Raw genomic sequence first — 23,911 nt, 5'->3', positions numbered from 1 at the left:
TTTGTTTATGGATGGGGTGATGAGGGAAGTAAAAGCAGGGATCTTGGGGAGAAGGGAAGGGTATACAGTCAGCAGGGGGTAAGGGGAGCCTGAGAAGTGAGTCACTTTTTGCTTGCTGAAGACAAAGCACTGAGGACAGATTCAAGTGAGAAACTGCAGGATGACTGTGGAAGTGTGTGTGAAAGGAGGAAATTGAAAGTGAATGCAAGGTGATTAAGTTTAGCAGGGCAGAGGAACATGTTGGATGGTGTGTGTGTTGGAATGAAGAAAATTTGAAAGTAAAATGAGGTGTTAGATAAACAGAAGTGGACATGGCAGCAAGTGGAACCATGGAGGTGGAAGTGAGTCATGTGCTGGGTTAGTGGGTCTGAAGGTTCTGAAGCATTGAAGAATAAGTGAAAAGAAAGGTCATTATCTGGGAGGGCGTAATGGGTATATAGAAGTCCTAACAAAATATTGTATGGATGGAAGGCATGGTCTACAAGTCAAGACGTGTAGAGGAGGGTGGATGCATTGGAAATGAAAAGTTTGAGGATATTATGGGGTGCAAGGGGATTTGATTGAGAAAGTAATAAAAGGGTAAGAGAGAGACTTGGTAATAGGAAGAGTGCGGTGGAAAAATTTGTAGAGTGTGCTGAAATGGTCAGGGCATACAGAAAAAATCAGTGAGGAAAGGTTGACAAATTAGATATGCATTTCACTAGAAGGGACATACCAACCTGAAGATGGAAGGATGCAGTGAAAAAGATTTAAAGTAACTGGTAACTAAACAAGCTGAGGGGCGCATAGAGCACAGTGAAATGGAGCAATGTGGTATACGATGTGCTGTCAATGGACTGAACCAGGGGATGTAAAGTGGCCAGGGGAAACCATGGAAAGGCCTGCGGGCAGTTGTGGAAAGGGCTGTGGTTTTGGTGCATTACACATAAAAGCTAAAGAATGGATGTGACTGAATGTGGCCCTTTTTTCATCTGTTCCTGGCACTACCTTGCTAACGTGGGAATGGCATTCATGTATAAAAGAAAAATATATGGTATACTGCAAGCAAACGAAGAGTGAAGGGTGACCTGATCACAACCTTTTTGTTTTCAAAACAGGTCAATGATGTGGATAGTGAAAAGTTCTTTGTTCTTTGAGAGATGTAAAAACAGAGCAACCAAACGACTTGACATTAAGCAAGAAACTTGTAATAAAATATATAAAAAAGTACTTTTTGAATATATGAGTGGTGGATGCATGGAACAGAATATTCAACTGAGTACAAGGTTGATGCAGACTGCATAAATAAATTTAAGAAGTTGTATGATGGTGCAGAATGTGCAAGAGATGGGGTCCCCACGAATGTAAAACTTCTTATCCATACTGCACAAAAAAGTAATTACAAGGTATAAGGGAGCAAGGGATGAGTATACCAGGATTAGAAAGATGGAACAAAAAAAAAGCTGAGGAGAATATTGTGGAAAAGGCAAAAAGAAAAAAAGAAAAAATTCCACAAATTCATTGGGAGTCAGTTGTCAGTTACAGACCAGCTAATCAAGCTGAGTGATGCAAAGAGAAGAGAATTGTATACAATGATATGAAGGTGTGTGAGCAAATAATTTTTTATTCTATTCTATTCTACTTTATCGCTGTCTCCTTCATTAGCGAGGTAGCGCAAGGAAACAGGCAAAAGAATGGCCCAACCCACCTAAATACAAATGTACATACATACACGTCCACACACGCACATATACATACCTATACATCTCAACGTATACATACATATACACTCTCAGACATATACATATATACACATGTACATAATTCATACTGTCTGCCCTTATTCATCGCCGTCGCCACCCCGCCACACATAAAATGACAGCCCCCTCCCCTTGCAGGTGCGCGAGGTAGCGCTAGGAAAAGACAACAAAGGCCACATTCATTCACACTCAGTCTCTAGCTGTCATGTATAATGCACTGAAACCACAGCTCCCTTTCCACTTCCAGGCCCCACAAAACTTTCCATGGTTTACCCCAGACACTTCACATGCCCGGGTTCAATCCATTGACAGCACGTCAACTCCGGTATACCAAATCGTTCCAATTCACTCTATTCATTGCACGCCTTTCACCCTCCTGCATGTTCAGGCCCCAATCACTCAAAATCTTTTTCACTTCCATCTTTCCGCCTCCAATTTGGTCTCCCACTTCTCCTCGTTCCCTCCACCTCTGATACACATATCCTCTTGGTCAATCTTTCCTCACTCATTCTCTCAATGTGACTAAACCATTTCAAAACACCCTTTCCTGCTCTCTCAACCACACTCTTTTTATTACCACACATCTCTCTTACCCTTTCATTACTTACTCGATCAAACCACCTCACACCACATATTGTCCTCAAACATCTCATTTCCAGCACATCCACCCTACTCCACACAACTCTATCTAGAGCCCACGCCTCGAAACCATATAACATTTTTGCTTTCCAAGACAACATTCTCGACTTCCACACATTTTTCAACGCTCCCAGAACTTTCGCCCCCTCCCCCACCCCATGATTCACTTCCGCTTCCATGGTTTCATCTGCTGCCAAATCCACTCCCAGATATCTAAAACCCGCGTGGAGTGCTCATCCTCCTCGAAGGCTGTGGATGTAACCAAGAAAAAAGGAGAGATAGGTAGTATGTTTGAGGAAAGGAACCTGGATGTTTTGGCTTTGAGTGGAACCAAGATGAGAAAAAAGGAGAGATAGGTAGTATGTTTGAGGAAAGGAACCTGGATGTTTTCACTCTGAGTAGAATGAAGCTCAAGGGTAAAGGGGAAGAGTGGTTTGGGAATGTCTTGGGAGTAAAGTCAGGGGTTAGTGAGAGGACAAGAGCAAGGGAAGGAGTAGCAGTACTCCTGAAACAGTAGTGGGAGCATGCGATAGAGTGTAAGAAAGTAAACTCTAGATTGATATGGGTAAAACTGAAAGTGGATGGAGAGAGATGGGTGATTACTGGTGCATATGCACCTTGGCATGAGAAGAAAGATCATGAGAGGCAAGTGTTCTGGGAGCAGCTGAGTGAGTGTGTTAGTAGTTTTGATGCACGAGACCGGATTATAGTGATGGGTGATTTGAATGCAAAGGTGAGTAATGTGGCAGTTGAGGGAATAATTGGTGTACATGGGGTGTTCAGTGCTGCAAATGGAAGTGGTGACGAGCTTGCAGATTTATGTGCTGAAAAAGGAACTGGTGACTGGGAATATCTGGTTTAAAAAGAGAGATATACATAAGTATACGTATGTAAGTAGGAGAGATGGCCAGAGAGCGTTAATGGATCATGTGTTAATTGATAGGCGTGTGAAAGAGAGACTTTTGGAAGTTCATGTGCTGAGAGGTGCAACCGGAGGGATGTCTGATCATTATCTTGTGGAGGCGAAGGTGAAGATATGTAGAAGTTTTCAGAAAAGACGAGAGAATGTTGGGGTGAAGAGAGTGGTGAGAGTAAGTGAGCTTGGGAAGGAGACTTGTGTGAGGAAGTACCAGGAGAGACTGAGTACAGAATGGAAAAAGGTGAGAACAAAGGACATAAAGGGCGTGGGGGAGGAATGGGATGTATTTAGGGAAGCAGTGATGGCTTGTGCAAAAGATGCTTGTGGCATGAGAAGCGTGGGAGGTGGGCAGATTAGAAAGGGTAGTGAGTGGTGGGATGAAGAAGTAAGATTATTAGTGAAAGAGAAGAGAGAGGCATTTGGATGATCTCTGCAGGGAAATAGTGCAAATGACTGGGAGATGCATAAAAGAAAGAGGCAGGAGGTCAAGAGAAAGGTGCAAGAGATGAAAAAAAGGGCAAATGAGAGTTGGGGTGAGAGAGTATCATCAAATTTTAGGGAGAATAAAAAGATGTTTTGGAAGGAGGTAAATAAAGTGCGTAAGACAAGAGAACAGATGGACCGTTGGTGGAGGGGGCTAATGGGGAGGTAATAACAAGTAGTGGTGATGAGAAGGATATGGAGCGAGTATTTTGAAGGTTTGTTGAATGTGTTAGATGATAGAGTGGCAAATATAGGGTGTTTTGGTTGAGGTGGCATGCGAAGTCAGAGAGTTAGGGAGAATGATTTGGTAAACAGAGAAGAGGTAGTAAAAGCTTTGTGGAAGATGAAAGCCGGCAAGGCAGTGGGTTTGGATGGTATTGCAGTGGAATTTATCAAAAAGTGGGGTGACTGTGTTGTTGACTGGTTGGTAAGGATATTCAATGTATGTATGACTCATGGTGAGGTGCCTGAGGATTGGCGGGTTGCATGCATAGTGCCACTGTACAAAGGCAAAGGGGATAAAGGCGAGTGCTCAAATTACAAAGGTATAAGTTTGTTGAGTATTCCTAGGAAATTATATGGGAGGGTATTGATTGAGAGGGTGAAGGCATGTAAAGAGCATCAGATTGGGGAAGAGCAGTGTGGTTTCAGAAGTGGTAGAGGATGTGTGGATCAGGTGTTTGCTTTGAAGAATTCATGTGAAAAATACTTAGAAAAGCAAATGGATTTGTATGTAGCATTTCTGGATTTGGAGAAGGCATATGACAGAGTTGATAGAGATGCTCTGTGGAAGGTATCAAGAATATATGGTGTGGGAAGCAAGTTGTTAGAAGCAGTGAAAAGTTTCTATTGAGGATGTAAGGCATGTGCCTGAGTAGGAAGAGAGGAAAGTAATTGGTTCTAAGTGAATGTCAGTTTGCGGCAAGGATGCATGATGTCTCCATGGTTGTTTAAATTTGTTTATGGATGGGGTTGTTAGGGATGTGAATACAAGAGTTTTGGAAAGAGGGGCAAGTATACAGTCTGTTGTAGATGACAGGGCTTGGGAAATGAGTCAGTTGTTCTCTGATGGTACAGCGCTGATTCAGGTGAGAAACTGCAGAAGATGGTGACTGAATTTGGTAAAGTGTGTGAAAGAAGAAAGCTGAGAGTAAATGTCAATAAGAGCAAGGTTATTAGGTTCAGTAGGTTGAATTGACAATTAAACTGGGAGGTGAGTTTCAATGGAGAAAAACTGGAGGAAGTGAAGTGTTTTAGATATCTGGGAGTGGCTTTGGCAGCTGATGGAACCATGGAAGCAGAAGTGAGTTACAGGGTGGGGGAGGGGGCAAAGGTTCTGGAAGCGTTGAAGAATGTGTGGAAGGCGAGAACATTATCTCTGAGAGCAAAAATGGGTATGTTTGAAAGAATAGTGGTTCCAACAATGTTATATGGTTGTGAGGCATGGGCTATAGATAGGTTTCTGCGGAGGAGGGTGGAAGTGTTGGAAATGAGATGTTTGAGGACAATATTGGGTGCGAGATGGTTTGATCGAGTAAGTAATGAAAGGGTGAGAGATGTGTGGTAATAAAAAGAGTGTGATTGAGAAAGCAGAAGATGGTGTATTGAAATGGTTTGGTCACATGGAGAGAATGAGTGAGGAACGACTGACAAAGAGGATATATGTGTCAGAGGTGGAGGGAACGAGAAGTGGGAGACCAAACTGGAGGTGAAAGGATGGAGTGAAAAACACTGTGAGCAATCGGGGCCTGAACATACAGGAGGGTGAAAGGTGCGCAAGGAATAGAGTGAATTGGAACGATGTGGTATACCAGGGTCGATGTGCTGTCAATGGATTGAACCAGGGCATGGTCGATGAGCTGTCAATGGATTGAACCAGGGCAAGTGAAGCATCTGGGGTAAACCATGGAAAGATAGTTGGGGCCTGGATATGGAAAGGGAGCAGTGCTTTCTGTACATTACAAATGACAGCTAGAGACTGAGTGTGAACAAATGTGTCCCTTTTTGTCTGTTCCTAGCAATGCCTTGCTGGAGGGTGGGATACAATTTCATGTGTGGCAGGGTGGCAATGGGAATGGATGAAGGCAGCAAGTATGGATATGTGCATCTGTATATATGTATGTCTCTGTATGTATATGTTTTTTTTTTTTTTTTTTTTTTTGTTAATACTTTGTCGCTGTCTCCCGCGTTTGCGAGGTAGCGCAAGGAAACAGACGAAAGAAATGGCCCAACCCCCCCCATACACACGTATATACATACGTCCACACACGCAAATATACATACCTACACAGCTTTCCATGGTTTACCCCAGACGCTTCACATGTCTTGATACAACCCACTGACAGCACGTCAACCCCAGTATACCACATCGCTCCAATTCACTCTATTCCTTGCCCTCCTTTCACCCTCCTGCATGTTCAGGCCCCGATCACACAAAATCTTTTTCACTCCATCTTTCCACCTCCAATTTGGTCTCCCTCTTCTCCTCGTTCCCTCCACCTCCGACACATATATCCTCTTGGTCAACCTTTCCTCACTCATTCTCTCCATGTGCCCAAACCATTTCAAAACACCCTCTTCTGCTCTCTCAACCACGCTCTTTTTATTTCCACACATCTCTCTTACCCTTACGTTACTTACTCGATCAAACCACCTCACACCACACATTGTCCTCAGACATCTCATTTCCAGCACATCCATCCTCCTGCGCACAACTCTATCCATAGCCCACGCCTCGCAACCATACAACATTGTTGGAACCACTATTCCTTCAAACATACCCAAACATACTTCAAACATATGTATGTATACGTTGAAATGTTTATGTGCGTGTGAGGGCGTTTATGTATATACATGTGTATGCAGGTAGGTAGGGCCATTCCTTGTCTGTTCCCCTGCGCTACCTCGCTAACTCGGAAGATGACAGTTAAGTAAAATAAATAAATAAATAAAAAATACTAAAACATCTATCACTAGAAAGTTGAAAATTATAACTGCTTAGTAAAATGTGCACCCTAAATATCTATTTATTTTTGGAAGCTCAATGCACAACTACATATGTCATATACATATCCTATTCTTTCAAAAAAAATGTCTTACTAATTTACTTACTTGCTTATTTACAGAAAAGTGACACACATAGGCACAACTACACTGCAAAGTAGCTGCATTCATTGGGTTCAGGCTTGCAAAAAAATTTTATGGTTCCTTCCCACAAGATATTTCACTTATTTCAAACAATTTTTAGATATATCATGAGAAATGAAATACCTTATACAAAATGAACATTAATCCTTACCTTTAAGAGATATGTTAGCACTGACTCTCTATATGGAATAAAAGGTCTTCGCCGTCCCTCACTCTCTGCAAGAGCAGTAATCACTTTCCCTAGAGTTAAGAGTGACTTGTTTATACAAACACCCTCCTGTGGAATAATGACAAAATCAATCTCTTTGCTGGCTATCTTTTAGGCCTCTATAAAGTTTTCACACAGGGTACTTACAGTATTCATAAGGCTAACATTGCTTGAAAAAAGTAGTTTACTGTGCAACCAAAGAAAAATGACAGCAAAATATGAGGACACACATGACATTTCTTAGAATTTGGATGTTGTGGAGGAGGAGGACAGATGATGTGGAGGAGGAGGAGGACAATGAAACACCTGACCCACCTCCGTCAACAAGCACAGATACACCAAACTTTACATGTGAATGGCATTAGACTGAGAATGTCAATGATTCAACTCTACCAGATTCAGGTAGCATTCCACAATTCAATGGACACCACATTATTGATGGTTCTGAAGATTTGTTTTGCACAATTCTTTCCTGAATCTATTTTTGAATTCATTGCTAATGAAACTATTAGTACTCTAAATAAAATGATGTCTAGTGAAGGAGGCATTATCATATTCTAACTGCTTGTAGTTATGCTGCGAGTGAAAAATCATCTTAAGTGAACTTTACACCCCGTAGGAGTCCATCCTTTCCCTCCTACTGATTGTAGCACAACCTTGAAGCTGTAGAAAACTGGTTATGAAGTTATGGCAAACTGAAGAATATAAGAAAAAAAACAATTACAAAATTGCTAACTTTGCAGGAATGCATATATCATCAATATAGATAGTGTCTTTATAACTTGGATATCATTACCTAAATTCATTATATTTTGTAGTAATTTTGACCCCTTACTAATTCAGCTATGCCTCTAATTCATATTATTTACAGAAAAACTTTTATTTTCCTAATTTTTTTATTTATTTATTTTTTTTTTTTTTTATACTTTGTTGCTGTCTCCCGCGTTTGCGAGGTAGCGCAAGGAAACAGACGAAAGAAATGGCCCAACCCCCCCCCCATACACATGTACATACACACGTCCACACACGCAAATATACATACCTACACAGCTTTCCGTGGTTTACCCCAGACGCTTCACATGCCTTGATTCAATCCACTGACAGCACGTCAACCCCAGTATACCACATCGCTCCAATTCACTCTATTCCTTGCCCTCCTTTCACCCTCCTGCATGTTCAGGCCCCGATCACACAAAATCTTTTTCACTCCATCTTTCCACCTCCAATTTGGTCTCCCTCTTCTCCTCGTTCCCTCCACCTCCGACACATATATCCTCTTGGTCAATCTTTCCTCACTCATTCTCTCCATGTGCCCAAACCATTTCAAAACACCCTCTTCTGCTCTCTCAACCACGCTCTTTTTATTTCCACACATCTCTCTTACCCTTACGTTACTTACTCGATCAAACCACCTCACACCACACATTGTCCTCAAACATCTCATTTCCAGCACATCCATCCTCCTGCGCACAACTCTATCCATAGCCCACGCCTCGCAACCATACAACATTGTTGGAACCACTATTCCTTCAAACATACCCACTTTTGCTTTCCGAGATAATGTTCTCGACTTCCACACATTCTTCAAGGCTCCCAAAATTTTCGCCCCCTCCCCCACCCTATGATCCACTTCCGCTTCCATGGTTCCATCCGCTGACAGATCCACTCCCAGATATCTAAAACACTTCACTTCCTCCAGTTTTTCTCCATTCAAACTCACCTCCCAATTGACTTGACCCTCAACCCTACTGTACCTAATTACCTTGCTCTTATTCACATTTACTCTTAACTTTCTTCTTTCACACACTTTACCAAACTCGGTCACCAGCTTCTGCAGTTTCTCACATGAATCCGCCACCAGCGCTGTATCATCAGCGAACAACAACTGACTCACTTCCCAATCTCTCTCATCCCCAACAGACTTCATACTTGCCCCTCTTTCCAAGACTCTTGCATTTACCTCCCTAACAACCCCATCCATAAACAAATTAAACAACCATGGAGACATCACACACCCCTGCCGCAAACCTACATTCACTGAGAACCAATCACTTTCCTCTCTTCCTACACGTACACATGCCTTACATCCTCGATAAAAAGTTTTCACTGCTTCTAACAACTTGCCTCCCACACCATATATTCTTAATACCTTCCACAGAGCATCTCTATCAACTCTATCACATGCCTTCTCCAGATCCATAAATGCTACATACAAATCCATTTGCTTTTCTAAGTATTTTTCACATACATTCTTCAAAGCAAACACCTGATCCACACATCCTCTACCACTTCTGAAACCACACTGCTCTTCCCCAATCTGATGCTCTGTACATGCCTTCACCCTCTCAATCAATAGCCTCCCATATAATTTACCAGGAATACTCAACAAACTTATACCTCTGTAATTTGAGCACTCACTCTTATCCCCTTTGCCTTTGTACAATGGCACTATGCACGCATTCCGCCAATCCTCAGGCACCTCACCATGAGTCATACATACATTAAATAACCTTACCAACCAGTCAACAATACAGTCTCCCCCTTTTTTAATAAATTCCACTGCAATACCATCCAAACCTGCTGCCTTGCCGGCTTTCATCTTACGCAAAGCTTTTACTACCTCTTCTCTGTTTACCAAATCATTTTCCCTAACCCTCTCACTTTGCACACCACCTCGACCAAAACACCCTATATCTGCCACTCTGTCATCAGACACATTCAACAAGCCTTCAAAATACTCATTCCATCTCCTTCTCACATCACCACTACTTGTTATCACCTCCCCATTTACGCCCTTCACTGAAGTTCCCATTTGCTCCCTTGTCTTACGCACCCTATTTACCTCCTTCCAGAACATCTTTTTATTCTCCCTAAAATTTACTGATAGTCTCTCACCCCAACTCTCATTTGCCCTTTTTTTCACCTCTTGCACCTTTCTCTTGACCTCCTGTCTCTTTCTTTTATACTTCTCCCACTCAATTCCATTTTTTCCCTGCAAAAATCGTCCAAATGCCTCTCTCTTCTCTTTCACTAATACTCTTACTTCTTCATCCCACCACTCACTACCCTTTCTAAACAGCCCACCTCCCACTCTTCTCATGCCACAAGCATCTTTTGCGCAATCCATCACTGATTCCCTAAATACATCCCATTCCTCCCCCACTCCCCTTACTTCCATTGTTCTCACCTTTTTCCATTCTGTACACAATTTTTTTATTTAAATCATGATTTTTTTCATTGTCTAACATGGTTCTCAAGGAAAATGAATGTCAAACAGATAAGACATCTTTCAATTTTGAAAAAATAAGAAATAAAGACATATCCATAATTCTGGCCTTTCAGTGAACAAATGACACTTTTCAAGAACCAGCCTGAAAATTAATTGTTAATGAAAGGGGTAGGAAGCATGTGGGAGAAACAGTCAGTGCTTTTTAGGACAAAAATGTGACTGTCTATTGGTACAAAAGTCCCTACAGTGTTGTATATACATAAGTCTTGGGCCTTGAAAACAGAAGAAAGGTAGAGTATGGCCATGGGGGATATAAAGTGTCTGAGGATGATAAATGGTTTAAAGAGGAATGTCTGAGGATGATAAATGGTTTAAGGAGGGATGATCATGTACAAAATGACAAAGAGTAGCACTGTGGTAAGTGCAAGCTGATTAAGGCAATCAAGCATGGTGTGCTAAAATGATGCTGACAAATAGAGAGGTGAAAAAGACTAAGAAAATCTCTTATCAGAAGTGGAGGGAGGAAGGAGAAGGGAAGCCAAGGAGATGAAAGAACAGAGTGAAAGAAGCTTTGAGGAGCTGCAGCATACAAATTCAGAAGGGTGAGAGAAGTGCTAAGGATATGATAAAATTTGATAAATGTATATTAGTGAATGACATGCACCCAATAAACTGAAATGATGTATATGAAGGAATCAAAAAGTATGGAATGATCTGAGGGGCTTGTCTATGGACAATATGCACTGCTTTCACTACATTATTCATGACATCTAGACATCAGGTGTGGAAATGAGATAATTTTTCATTTGTTCCTGGTAATACCCTGCTCTCTTTTCCTTTCTTTCATAATTTTCACCATTTCTTGCTTTAGTGAGATAGCACCAGGTACAGATGATGAAAGGCCTCATCTACTCACCTACATTCTCCAGCCGTCATGTGTACTGCACCAAAACCACAGCCCTCTATCTACAACCAGGCAACAGAGACCTTTCCATGGCTTCCCCCATCTGCTTCACATGCCCTGGACCAGTCCTACTGACAGCATGTCGTTCCCCTACGTACCAAACTGCTCCAATTCACTCTATTCTGTATATGCTTTTCACCCACCTGCATGTTTAGGGTCCAAGCATTTAAAATCTATCTTGCTCCATCCTTCCACCTCCAATTTGATCTCTCATCCTCTTGTACCCTCCATCTATGCTATACATACCCTCTTTGTCAACCTCACCTCACTCACTAATTTTCAGCACACCCTCTTCAGCTCTCTCCACCACACTCATCCTTTTACCACACCTCTCTGCTCCTCTTTTTTTACTTCCTTGATCAAATCACCTCACACTACATATTGTACTCAAACATTTCATTACCAACACATCTACACTACTCAACACATTATCGTCCATTGCCCATGCCTTGCACCCATACATCATTGGGACTATTATACCTCTAAACACCAATTTTCATCCTCCCAGACAATGACCTTTCTTTCCAAACATTCTTCAATGCTTCTAGAACCTTTACACCCTCATCAATCATGAGACTCACTTCTGCTTCTGTGGTTCCATTTGCTACTATGTCCATCCTCAGGTATCAAAAACACTTAAGATCCTCCAAATTTTCTCCATTCAAAAACTTGTACCTCAACTAACCAGTTCCTCTTCCCTGCTAAACCTCATCTTACATTTGTTCACATTTACCGAACTTCTACCTTTCATACCCTCTTCCAAACTCGGATACAAATTTTCTGCACTCAGATCTGCCACCAGTGCTGAGTCATCAACAAACAACATCTGACTCTTTTCCAAGGGACCCCACACCCCTACAGACTGCACACTTTACCCTCTATCGAAGAATCTTGCATTTACCTCCCTCACCATTCCATCCATAAACAAATGTAACAGCCATGGACATTATACATCCCTACCACAAACCAACCTTCACCTGGATCCACTTACTCTCCCCTCTTCCCACTCACACACAAAACTTTAAAATCTAAATAAAAACTTCTCACTGCTTCTAGTAGCTATCCTTCCACACCATACATCTGAAAGACCTTCCACAAGGCATCTTTATGAACCCTATCATATGCCTTCTCCAGATCCATAAATGTCATATACAAATCCTTCTGTTGCTCTAAGTATTTCTGACATACATTCTTCAAAGTACGCAACTGATACACACATCCTCTACCACTCCTGTTCCTCCCCAGTCTGATGCTCTATACATGCCTTCATCCTCTCAGCCACCACTCTTCCATACAACTTACCAGGTACACTCAACAAACATACTTCTATGTTGAAAAATCCTAACTTACCAGTCAACAATACAATCACCCCACTTTATCACAAAATTTAACCAAAATACCATCCACTCCAGCTACCGCCACATTTCATCTTACACAAGGCTTTCAAAAAACCTCTTTCCATGACTCTCTGACTTTGAATACCACCCAACCTAAACACACTCAACAGTCCTTCAAAATACCTACTCAATCATCTCTCTACCTGCTACAACTTCCCCACTTTCCCCCTTCACCAATTCCCATTTTTTCCTCTTGTTTTTCTCATAATCAATTCCCTTTCAAAACATCTTAGTCTCCCTGAAGTTTACCAATACTAGTTCACCCTACAGCTCATTTGCCCTCTTTTTCAACCTCTGAATCTTCCTCCTGATCTCCTGCTGCTTTCTCATGAACACCTCCTTATCGTTTACACTCCTTCCCTGCAAGAAATACCTGTCACTGTTGACTTTACTTCATCATCCCTCCACTCACTACCCTTCTTCACCTACCTACTTCCCACCTTCCAAAAGCCACATGTATCTCACATATGCCAGCACTGCTTCCCTAATTACCTCCCTTTCCACACCCACTCCCCTTGGTTCATTAACTCTCAACTTTCGCCACTGTAAACTCAATCTTTTCTAATATTCTTTCACTCATCCCTTCCAAGCTCATTCTCATAACCCTCTTCTCAGCCATGTCGTTTCCACTTTACTAAAAACCTCTAATCTCCATCCTCACCTCCAACAGGTAATGATCAGACATCCCACCAGCTGTTCATATTACCACATTCACATCCAACAATCTCTTGTTTGCATGCCTTTCAGTTAGAATACAGTCCAATAATGCTCACTTTCCTGATCACATATGTGTATACTTGTGTGTGTCCCTCTTTTTAAACCAGGTATTCCCTATCACCAGCTATTTTTCAGCACACAATGCCACAAGCTGTTCACCATTTCCAATTACCTTTCTGAATATCCTATGCCCCCAAATCATATCCTCAACTGCCACATTACTCACTTTTGCATTTAAATCACCCATCTCTACTAACTAGTATCTAGCATCAAGTGCTTACACACTCACTCAGCTGCTCCGAAAACTCATACCTCTCATCATCTTTGTTCATATGGTCAGATGCATAAGCACAAATAATCAACCACCTCTAACAATCCATTTTCATTTTTACCCATGTCATTCTACAGCACACATCCCTAAACTCTTTCACGCTCCCACAACTCCTGCCTCAGCAGCAGTGCTACCCCTTCCTTAGTTTTGCCCTCATACCAACCCCTAACTTTACACCTATGATATTTCCATATGATTCTTCCTCTTTACCACTGACCTTTGTTTCACGCAGAGCCAGAACATTCAGGTTCTTTTCCTCAAACACATACTATCTACTTCTCCTTTCTTCTCATCTTGGTCACATCCACACACATTCAGGGACCCCATGTGAAGCCTTCAAGGAGGATGAGCACTGCTAGTTTGGCTCCTCTTCCATTTTCATCTCCAGCCCTACACTCCTATTCTTTTAACCCATATAAATCTGAAAAAATTCCTTTAGCAGCTGATGGCAAGTTGCTTACATCAAAGGCCACTTTCATCTTTCCATGGAACAAATATTGCAGCAGTGAGGTTCCAAGCTCTCAAGGCAGTAAATAACAGTGATACCCTATTCCAAGGGGAAGATGTTATCCTGCTACCTTGACAAACCAAAATCTATTAATGCTGAAGTTATCTTCAAAAATGGGAAAAATTACTCTTAACTACAGCAGGATGTCAAAAACTTAATGTACTTCTTAAATATGGTGATGTACTACTACCTACCATTCATATAAAATATAAAAAAAATGGAGCAGTTAACATACCTTCAGTCTGTCTCCCTGTGACTGAGCTGCTGCTACACGTTCACTTCCAGCCAGGTCCACAAGGTTAATAATGCTCACCTTGCTACTCTCCAGCTGCTCACCCTCAACATCCTCTATCTGCAAACAAACAGGATTAAAGTATCCCAAATAATGGCAAATTAAATGAAATATTTTAATTCTGCAAAAACTGTTGGTTTTGAAGAATGAAAATTCCTTTTTTTACCAAAGGACTATGAGCATTTGGGAGAGCTCTCATTGGCAAAGGGGTTAAATTCCAGTACATAACGAAATAGTAAGAGAGATGAGAGTTTTGTCAAAAAGAATGTGGTGGAGGAAGCAGAAGAGGGGGTGCTGAAATAGTCTGAACATATGGAGAGAATGAGAGAGGAAAGACTGACAAAGAGGATATATGTATCATAAGTGACAGGGAACAAGAAGAAAACGTGGACCAAATTGAAGACAAAAGGATGGAATGGAAAAAATTTTGAGCGATTGGGGCCTAACCACATAGGAAGGTGAAAAGCATGCACTGGATAGTGAGAATTGGAATGATGTGATATACTGGGGTTGACGGGCTGTCTGTGTACTAAATCAGGGAATGTGAAGCATACAAAGCAAACTATGGAAAGGTCTGGGAGGTTGGATGGGAAAAAGCAGCTCTAGTTTCAGTGCATTACACGACAGCAAGAGAATGGATGGGAGTAGATGTGGCCCTTCTCAGTCTGTCCCTGGCACTAACGTGCTAACTTGGGAATGGCAAGCAAGTATGAAAGAGGATAGCACCAGTAAAAAGGACAAAAAAGCCCACATTCGTTCACACTCAGTCTCTAGTTGTCATGTGCAATGCACTGAAATCACCTCAGCTCCCCATCCAGGCCCCACAGACCTTTCCATGGTATAAACCAGATGTTTCACATGTCTTGGTTCAGTCCACTGACAGCAAGTCGACCCCTGTATACCACATCATTCCAATTCACTCTATTCCTTGCATGCCTCTCACCCTCCTGTATGTTCTGGCCCTAATGCTCAAAATCTTTTTCATTCCATCCTTCCACCTCCAATTGGTCTCCTGCTTCTCCTTGTTCCCTCCATCTCTGATACATATATCCTCTTTCACAACCTTTCCTCACTCATTTTCTCCTTAAGTCCAAACTATTTCAACATCCTCTTCTGCTCTCTCAACCACTCTTTTTATTACCACACATCTCTATTCCCCTTTCATTACTTAGTCAATCAAACCACCTAACACCACATATTATCCTCAAACATTTCATTTCCAACACATCCACCCTCCTCCATACAACCCTATCTATAGCCCATGCCTCGCAACCATATAGCATTGTTGGAACTACTATTCCTTCAAACATATCCATTTTGGCTCTCTGAGATAATGTTGTCTCTTTCCACACATTCTTCATTGCTCCCAGAATCTTCACCCCCTCCCCAACCCTGTGACTCGCTTCCACTTCCATGGTTCTAATCACAGCTAAGTCCACTCCTAAGTATCTATAAAATGTCACTTCCTCAAATCTTTCTCCATTCAAACTTACATCCCAACTAACTTGTTCCTCAACTCTGCTGAACCTAATAACTTTGCTCTTATTCACATTTACTCTCAACTTTCTCCTTTCACACATTTTTCCAAACTCAGTCACCAACTTCTGCAGTTTCTCACTTGAATCAGCCACCAGTGCTACAGCATTGGTAAACAACAACTGACTCACTTCACAGGCCCTCTCATCCCCAACAGACTGCATATTTGCCCCTCTCTCCAAAACTCTTGAATTCACCTCCCTAACCACCCCATCCATAAACAAGTTAAATAACCATTGGGGCCATCACCCATCCCTGCCACAGACCAACCTTCACTGGGAACCAATTACTCTCCTCTTCCTACTCATACACATGCCTTACATCCTTGATGAAAACTTCTTTGCTTCTAGCAGTTTACCTCCAACACTGTATAGTCTTAAGACCTTCCACAAAGTATCTCTATCCACCCTGTCATATGCCTCCTCCAGATCCATCTGTTTCTCTAAGTATTTCTCACGCACATTCCTCAAAGCAAGCACCTGATTCACACATCCTCTACCACTTCAGAAACCACACTGCTCCTCCTCAGTCTCATGCTCTGCCATACAATTTCCCAGGAATACTCAATAGACTTATGCCTCTGCAGTTTGAAGACTCACCTCTAACCCCTTTGTCTCTGTACAACGGCACTATACATGCATTCTGCCAATCCTCAGACACTTCACCATGATCCATACATACGATGAATATTCTTACCAACCAATCAACAACACAGTCACCCCCTTTCTTAATAAATTCAACTGCAATACTATCTAAACCTGCCACCATCCCAGACTTCATCTTCTGGGCTTTCATCACCTCTTCTCTCTTCACCAAACCACTCTCTCTGACTCTCTCACTTCACACCCTACCCAATCTAAACACACTACATTTGCCACTCTATCATCAAAAACATTCAACAAACCTTCAAAATACTCAATCCATCTCCTCCTCACTTCATAACTACTCGTTATCACTTTCCTCTTGCCCCTTCACCTATGTTCCCGTTTGTTTTCTTGTCTTATGCACGTTATTTACCTCCTTCCAAAACATCTTTTTATTCTCCATAAAGTTTAATGATACTCTCTCACCTCAACTCACATTTGCCCTCTTTTTCAACTCTTGCACCTTCCTCTGACCTCCTGCCACTTTCTCTTATACATCTGGTCATTTGCAAATGTTCCTTGCAAGTATCGTCGAAACGCCTCTCTTTTCTCTATCACCAACAGCTTTACTTCTTCATCCCACCACTCACTACTCTTTCTAATCTGCCCACTTTTCTCTTGCCACATGCCATCACTGCTTACCTAATTCCTTCCCATTCTTCATCCACTCCCATCAAATCATTTGCTCTCACCTTTTGCCATTCTTCACTCAATCTGTCCTGGTACTTCCTCACACAAGACTCCTTTCCAAGCTCACTTACTCTCACCACTCTCTTCTCCCCAACATTCTCTCTTTTTTGAAAACCTCTTCAAATGTTCACCTTCACCTCCACAAAACTATGGTCAGACATCCCACTAGCTGCCCCTTTCAGCACATTAATATCCAAAAGTCTCCCTTTTATACACCTATCAATCAACATGAAATCTAATAATGCCCTTTGACTATCTCTCCTACTCGCATACATATACTTGTGTAAATCTTTTTTACACCATCCATGGGGATAGGGTAGAATGAATACTGCCCAATGTATTATCTGCGTATTGTAGAAGGCAACTAAAAGGGGTGTGAGCAGGGGGCTGGAAAACCTAACCTCCTATTTTACTCTCTGAAAAGAAGTGAGAATTCCTCCCTCTCAGACCCACTCATCTGCTTTCAATGCTAATTCGATAATGTAGGAAATGAAGAATGTGTAGAGAAAAAAATTCTATATCTGTAAAAGGGGTGGGAGTAGGGGGCTGAAAACCCTCCCCTTCTTGTATTTCAATTCCTAAAAGAGGAAACAGAAGAAAGAGTCAAGCGGGGAGTGCTCATCCTCCTCAGAGGCACAGACTGGGGTGTCTGAATGTGTGTGGATGTAATCAAAATGAGAAGAGGGGAGAGGTAGGTAGTTTGTTTAAGGAAAGAAACCTGGATGCCTCAGCTCTGAGTGAAACAAAGCTCAAGGGTAAACGGGGAGAATGGTTTGGAAATGTCTTAGGAGTAAAGGCTGGGGCTGGTGAGAGAACAAAAGCTAAGGAAAGAGTAGCACTATTCCTGAAGCAGTTGTGGAAGTGTGATGTGGGGAAAACTGAAAGTGGACAGTGAGAGACAGTGATCATTGGTGCTTACGTATCTGGTCATGAGAAGACAGATCATGAGAGGCAAGTGTTTTGGGAGCAGTTACATGACTGTGTCAACAGTTTTGGTGCACAAGACCAGGTATTAGTGATGGATAATTTAAATATGAAGGTAAGTAATTTGGCAGTTGAGGGCATAATTGGTGTGCATGGGGTATTTAGTGTTATGAATGAAAATGGTGAAGAGCTTGTGGAATTATGTGATGAAAAAAGACTGATGATTGGGAATACCTGGTCTAAAAAGAAAGATATATACAAGTATACATATGTGAGTAGGACAGATGGTCAACGGGCATTATTACATCATGTATCAATTGGCAGGCAAGTAAAAGAGATACTTCTGGATGTAAATATGCAGAGGGGGGACAGCTGCTGGGATGTTTGATCACTATCCTGCAGAGGTGAGGGTAAAGATTTTTAAAGGTTTATGAAAAAGAGGAGACAATGTCAGGGAGAAGAGAGTGGAGAGAGTAAGCAAGCTTGGAAGAGAGATTTGTGTGACATACTATCAGGACAGATCAAGTGCAGATTGGCAAAAAGGATAGCAAATGAAATGAGGCAAGTGGGTGAGGAATGGGAGGTATTTAGGGAAGCAGTGATGGCACAAGCAAGAGATGCATGTGGCACACGAAAGGTGGTAGGTGGACATATCAAAATGGGTAGCGAGAGGTGGAATGAAGAAGTAAAGTTGCTAGTGAAAGAGAGAAGAGAGGTGCTTGGACAGTCCTTTCAAGGAAGGAATGCAAATGATTTGGAGATGTATCAGAGAAAGCAGCAAGAGGTCAAGAGGAAGGTGTATGGGTTGAAAAAGAGGGCAAATGAGACCTGGATGAGAGTATCATCAAACATTTGAGAGAATAAAAAGACACTTTTGGAAGGAGGTAAAAAGGTGTGAAATTTAAGACAACAAATGGGGACATTGGTGAAGGGAGCAAATGGGGAAATAATAACAGATTGTGATGAATCGAGTACTTTGGAGGATTGTTAAACATGTTTGGTGATAAGAGTGGCGAATGTAGGGTGTTTAGGTTGGGGTGATATGCAAAGTTAAGAGAGTCAGGGAGAGTAGTTTGATGCAAAGTGAAGAGGTGGTGAAAGCCTTGCAGAATATGAAATCCAGCAAGGTGGTGGGATTGGATGATACTACAGTTGAATTTATTAAGAAAGGGGGTGACTGTGTTGTTGATTGGTTGGGAAGGATATTCAATGCATGTATGAATTATGGTTAAGTGCCTAAGGATCAGCAGATTGCATGTCTGGGGCCACTGCACAAAGGCAAAGGGAAGTGTTCAAACTTAAGAGGCATAAGTTTGTTGAGTATTTCTGGAAAATGTCATGAGGGTATCGACTGAAAGTGTGAAGGCATGTACAGAGCATCAGACTGGAAAGGAGCAGTGTGGTTTCGGAAGTGGTAGATGTGTGTTTCAGGTGTTTACTTTGAAGAATATATGTGAGAAATACTTAGAAAAACAGATAAGACTGTATGTAGCATGTATGGATCTGGAGAAGACATATGATAGGGTTGATAGAGATACTCTGTAGAAGATCTTAGGAATATATGGTGTGGGAGGTAAGCTGCTAGAAGCAGAAAAGTTTTTATCAAGGGTGTAAGGCATCTGTATGAGTAAGAAGCAAGGAGAGTTATTGGTTCTCAGTGAAGGTGGGTCTGCAGCATGGGTGTGTGATGACCCCATGAATGTTTAATTTGTTTATGGATTGGGTGGTTAAGGAGGTAAAAACAAGAGTTTTGGAGAGAGGGGCTAGTATGTAGTCTATTGGAGATGAGAGAGCCTGGGAAGCAAGTCAATTATTGTTCACCATTGACACAGCACTGGTGGCTGATTCGAGTGAAACTGCAAAAGTTGGTGACTGGACCTGGAAAGTGTGTGAAAAGTTGAGAGTAAATGTGAATAAGAGCAAGGTTATCAGGTTCAGCAGGGTTGAGGGAGAAGCTAGTTGGGATGTAAGTAATAAAGAGTGTGGTTGAGAGAGCAAAAAAGGGTGCACTGAAATGGTTTGGACATATGGAAAGAATGAGTGAGGAAAGGTTGAGAAAGAAGATATACATGTCAGAGGTGGAGGGAACAAGATGCGGGAGACCAAATCAGTGGTGGAAGGAAGGAGTAAAAAAGATTTTGAGCGATAGGGGCTTGAACATACAGGAGGGTGTGAGGCGTAAAAGGAATAGAGTGAAGTGGAATGGTGTGGTACACCAAGGTTGATGTGCTGTCAATGGACAGAACCAGGGCATGTGAAACGTCTGGGGTAAACCATGGAAAGGACTGTGGATCTGAATGTGGATAGGGAGTTGTGGTCTTGGTGCATTACACATGACAGCTAGAGACTGAGTGTGAATGAATGTGGGCTTTTTTGTCTGTTTTCCTGGTGCTACCTCATTCAAGCAGGGGGTAACAATGCTGTTTCCTGTGGGAAGGGGTAGTATAAGGAATGGAAGAAGGCAAGCAAGTATGAATATCCACATATGTGTATATATGTAAATGTCTGTATATGTACATGTATGTGTATGTATGTATATGTACATGTATGGACACTTAAGTGTATATATATATATATATGGCAGTTGGGCCATTTCTTTCGTCTGTTTCCTTGCGCTACCTCGCAAACGCGGGAGACAGCGACAAATCAAAATAAAAAATATACAATAAATATATATATATATATATTTTCTTTTTCTTCTTTCAAACTATTTGCCATTTCCCGCATTAGCGAGGTAGCGTTAAGAACAGAGGACTGGGCCTTTGAGGGACTACCCTCACCTGGCCCAATTCTCTGTTCCTTCTTTTGGAAAGTTAAAAAAAAAAACGAGAGGGGAGGATTTCCAGCCCTCCGCTCCCTCCCCTTTTAGTCGCCTTCTACGACACGCAGGGAATACGTGGGAAGTATTCTTGCTCCCCTATCCCCAGGGATAAATGACAAAGATATATATACACAAAGCAAAATTGGCGTCACCCACCAATAGCAATCCAATGGCTCTTCATCAATCATCATCCCACAAAACTCTCCCTCTTACCAATCCCCTTCATCTCAAAGTATCATATACAATTCATCCTTAAAAAAGAATGTTTCATACCCAAACATTAACCAAATCACAGCTTTCCACAAAAAACTACATACATCCTACTTAATATTGTCATACCTAAAACCCATGCTTTGTAAAGATATGTGTCCTTGTTAACTTTTGAAATCAATATATGCAGAGTGCTCAGGTCTAAAGTTCCACAGTGCCCAATAAATACTCTGGTCCAAATATGGGTTTAACATCCTGTTCTTATACTGAAATATCCAGCGGCTTAATGCTTACCATGTTTCTCAGTACTCTAAAGAAGTTCCTCTAAAACTTGAAAAAATGCATTATGAAACTTCAAAGTAGATGACTACTCACTACATAGGGGTTCAAAGGACATTATCATTTCAAAGTATATTCCTGAATCACTTTTTACAAATCACAAAATACTAACTAGACAAAGTTAAACAAAACATAAATTTGCATATTTTTATTACTTTTTTGAGTTGATACAAAACTTTTGTCATCATTCTCCATTCCTGTATATATATATATATATATATATATATATATATATATATATATATATATATATATATATATATATATTTTTTTTTTTTTTTATACTTTGTCGCTGTCTCCCGCGTTTGCGAGGTAGCGCAAGGAAACAGACGAAAGAAATGGCCCAACCCCCCCCCATACACATGTACATAGACACGTCCACACACGCAAATATACATACCTACACAGCTTTCCATGGTTTACCCCAGACGCTTCACATGCCTTGATTCAATCCACTGAAAGCACGTCAACCCCTGTATACCACATCGCTCCAATTCACTCTATTCCTTGCCCTCCTTTCACCCTCCTGCATGTTCAGGCCCCGATCACACAAAATCTTTTTCACTCCATCTTTCCACCTCCAATTTGGTCTCCCTCTTCTCCTCGTTCCCTCCACCTCCGACACATATATCCTCTTGGTCAATCTTTCCTCACTCATTCTCTCCATGTGCCCAAACCATTTCAAAACACCCTCTTCTGCTCTCTCAACCACGCTCTTTTTATTTCCACACATCTCTCTTACCCTTACGTTACTTACTCGATCAAACCACCTCACACCACACATTGTCCTCAGACATCTCATTTCCAGCACATCCATCCTCCTGCGCACAACTCTATCCATAGCCCACGCCTCGCAACCATACAACATTGTTGGAACCACTATTCCTTCAAACATACCCATTTTTGCTTTCCGAGATAATGTTCTCGACTTCCACACATTCTTCAAGGCTCCCAGGATTTTCGCCCCCTCCCCCACCCTATGATCCACTTCCGCTTCCATGGTTCCATCCGCTGCCAGATCCACTCCCAGATATCTAAAACACTTTACTTCCTCCAGTTTTTCTCCATTCAAACTCACCTCCCAATTGACTTGACCCTCAACCCTACTGTACCTAATAACCTTGCTCTTATTCACATTTACTCTTAACTTTCTTCTTCCACACACTTTACCAAACTCCGTCACCAGCTTCTACAGTTTCTCACATGAATCAGCCACCAGCGCTGTATCATCAGCGAACAACAACTGACTCACTTCCCAAGCTCTCTCATCCACAACAGACTTCATACTTGCCCCTCTTTCCAAAACTCTTGCATTCACCTCCCTAACAACCCCATCCATAAACAAATTAAACAACCATGGAGACATCACACACCCCTGCCGCAAACCTACATTCACTGAGAACCAATCACTTTCCTCTCTTCCTACACGTACACATGCCTTACATCCTCGATAAAAACTTTTCACTGCTTCTAACAACTTGCCTCCCACACCATATATTCTTAATGCCTTCCACAGAGCATCTCTATCAACTCTATCATATGCCTTCTTCAGATCCATAAATGCTACATACAAATCCATTTGCTTTTCTAAGTATTTCTCACATACATTCTTCAAAGCAAACACCTGATCCACACATCCTCTACCACTTCTGAAACCACACTGCTCTTCCCCAATCTGATGCTCTGTACATGCCTTCACCCTCTCAATCAATACCCTCCCATATAATTTACCAGGAATACTCAACAAACTTATACCTCTGTAATTTGAGCACTCACTCTTATCCCCTTTGCCTTTGTACAATGGCACTATGCACGCATTCCGCCAATCCTCAGGCACCTCACCATGAGTCATACATACATTAAATAACCTTAACAACCAGTCAATAATACAGTCACCCCCTTTCTTAATAAATTCCACTGCAATACCATCCAAACCTGCTGCCTTGCCGGCTTCCATCTTACGCAAAGCTTTTACTACCTCTTCTCTGTTTACCAAATCATTTTCCCTAACCCTCTCACTTTGCATACCACCTCGACCAAAACACCCTATATCTGCCACTCTATCATCAAACACATTCAACAAACCATCAAAATACTCACTCCATCTCCTCCTCACATCACCACTACTTGTTATCACCTCCCCATTTGCGCCCTTCACTGAAGTTCCCATTTGC

At 41.7% G+C, this 23,911-nt stretch overlaps 1 protein-coding gene across 1 annotated transcript in view; it reads right to left on the bottom strand.

Annotated features, from left to right (window-relative positions):
- Positions 1 to 23,911, bottom strand: part of LOC139766666 (kinesin-like protein KIF14) — a 282,193-nt gene that overhangs the window by 179,743 nt on the left and 78,539 nt on the right. Inside the window, exons 10-11 of the mRNA XM_071695567.1 lie at positions 14,517 to 14,633; positions 7,079 to 7,204 (exon numbers count right to left, since the gene is read on the bottom strand). Coding sequence (XP_071551668.1) covers positions 7,079 to 7,204; positions 14,517 to 14,633 — 243 coding nt within the window. The remainder of the gene's footprint in view (positions 1 to 7,078; positions 7,205 to 14,516; positions 14,634 to 23,911) is intronic.

The sequence above is a fragment of the Panulirus ornatus genome, chromosome 4 (genome assembly GCF_036320965.1).
Source record: "Panulirus ornatus isolate Po-2019 chromosome 4, ASM3632096v1, whole genome shotgun sequence".
NCBI classification, from domain to species: Eukaryota; Metazoa; Arthropoda; class Malacostraca; order Decapoda; family Palinuridae; genus Panulirus; species Panulirus ornatus.
Note: the sequence above shows the minus strand (reverse complement) of the source record. Positions and strands in the feature narration are given on the sequence as shown.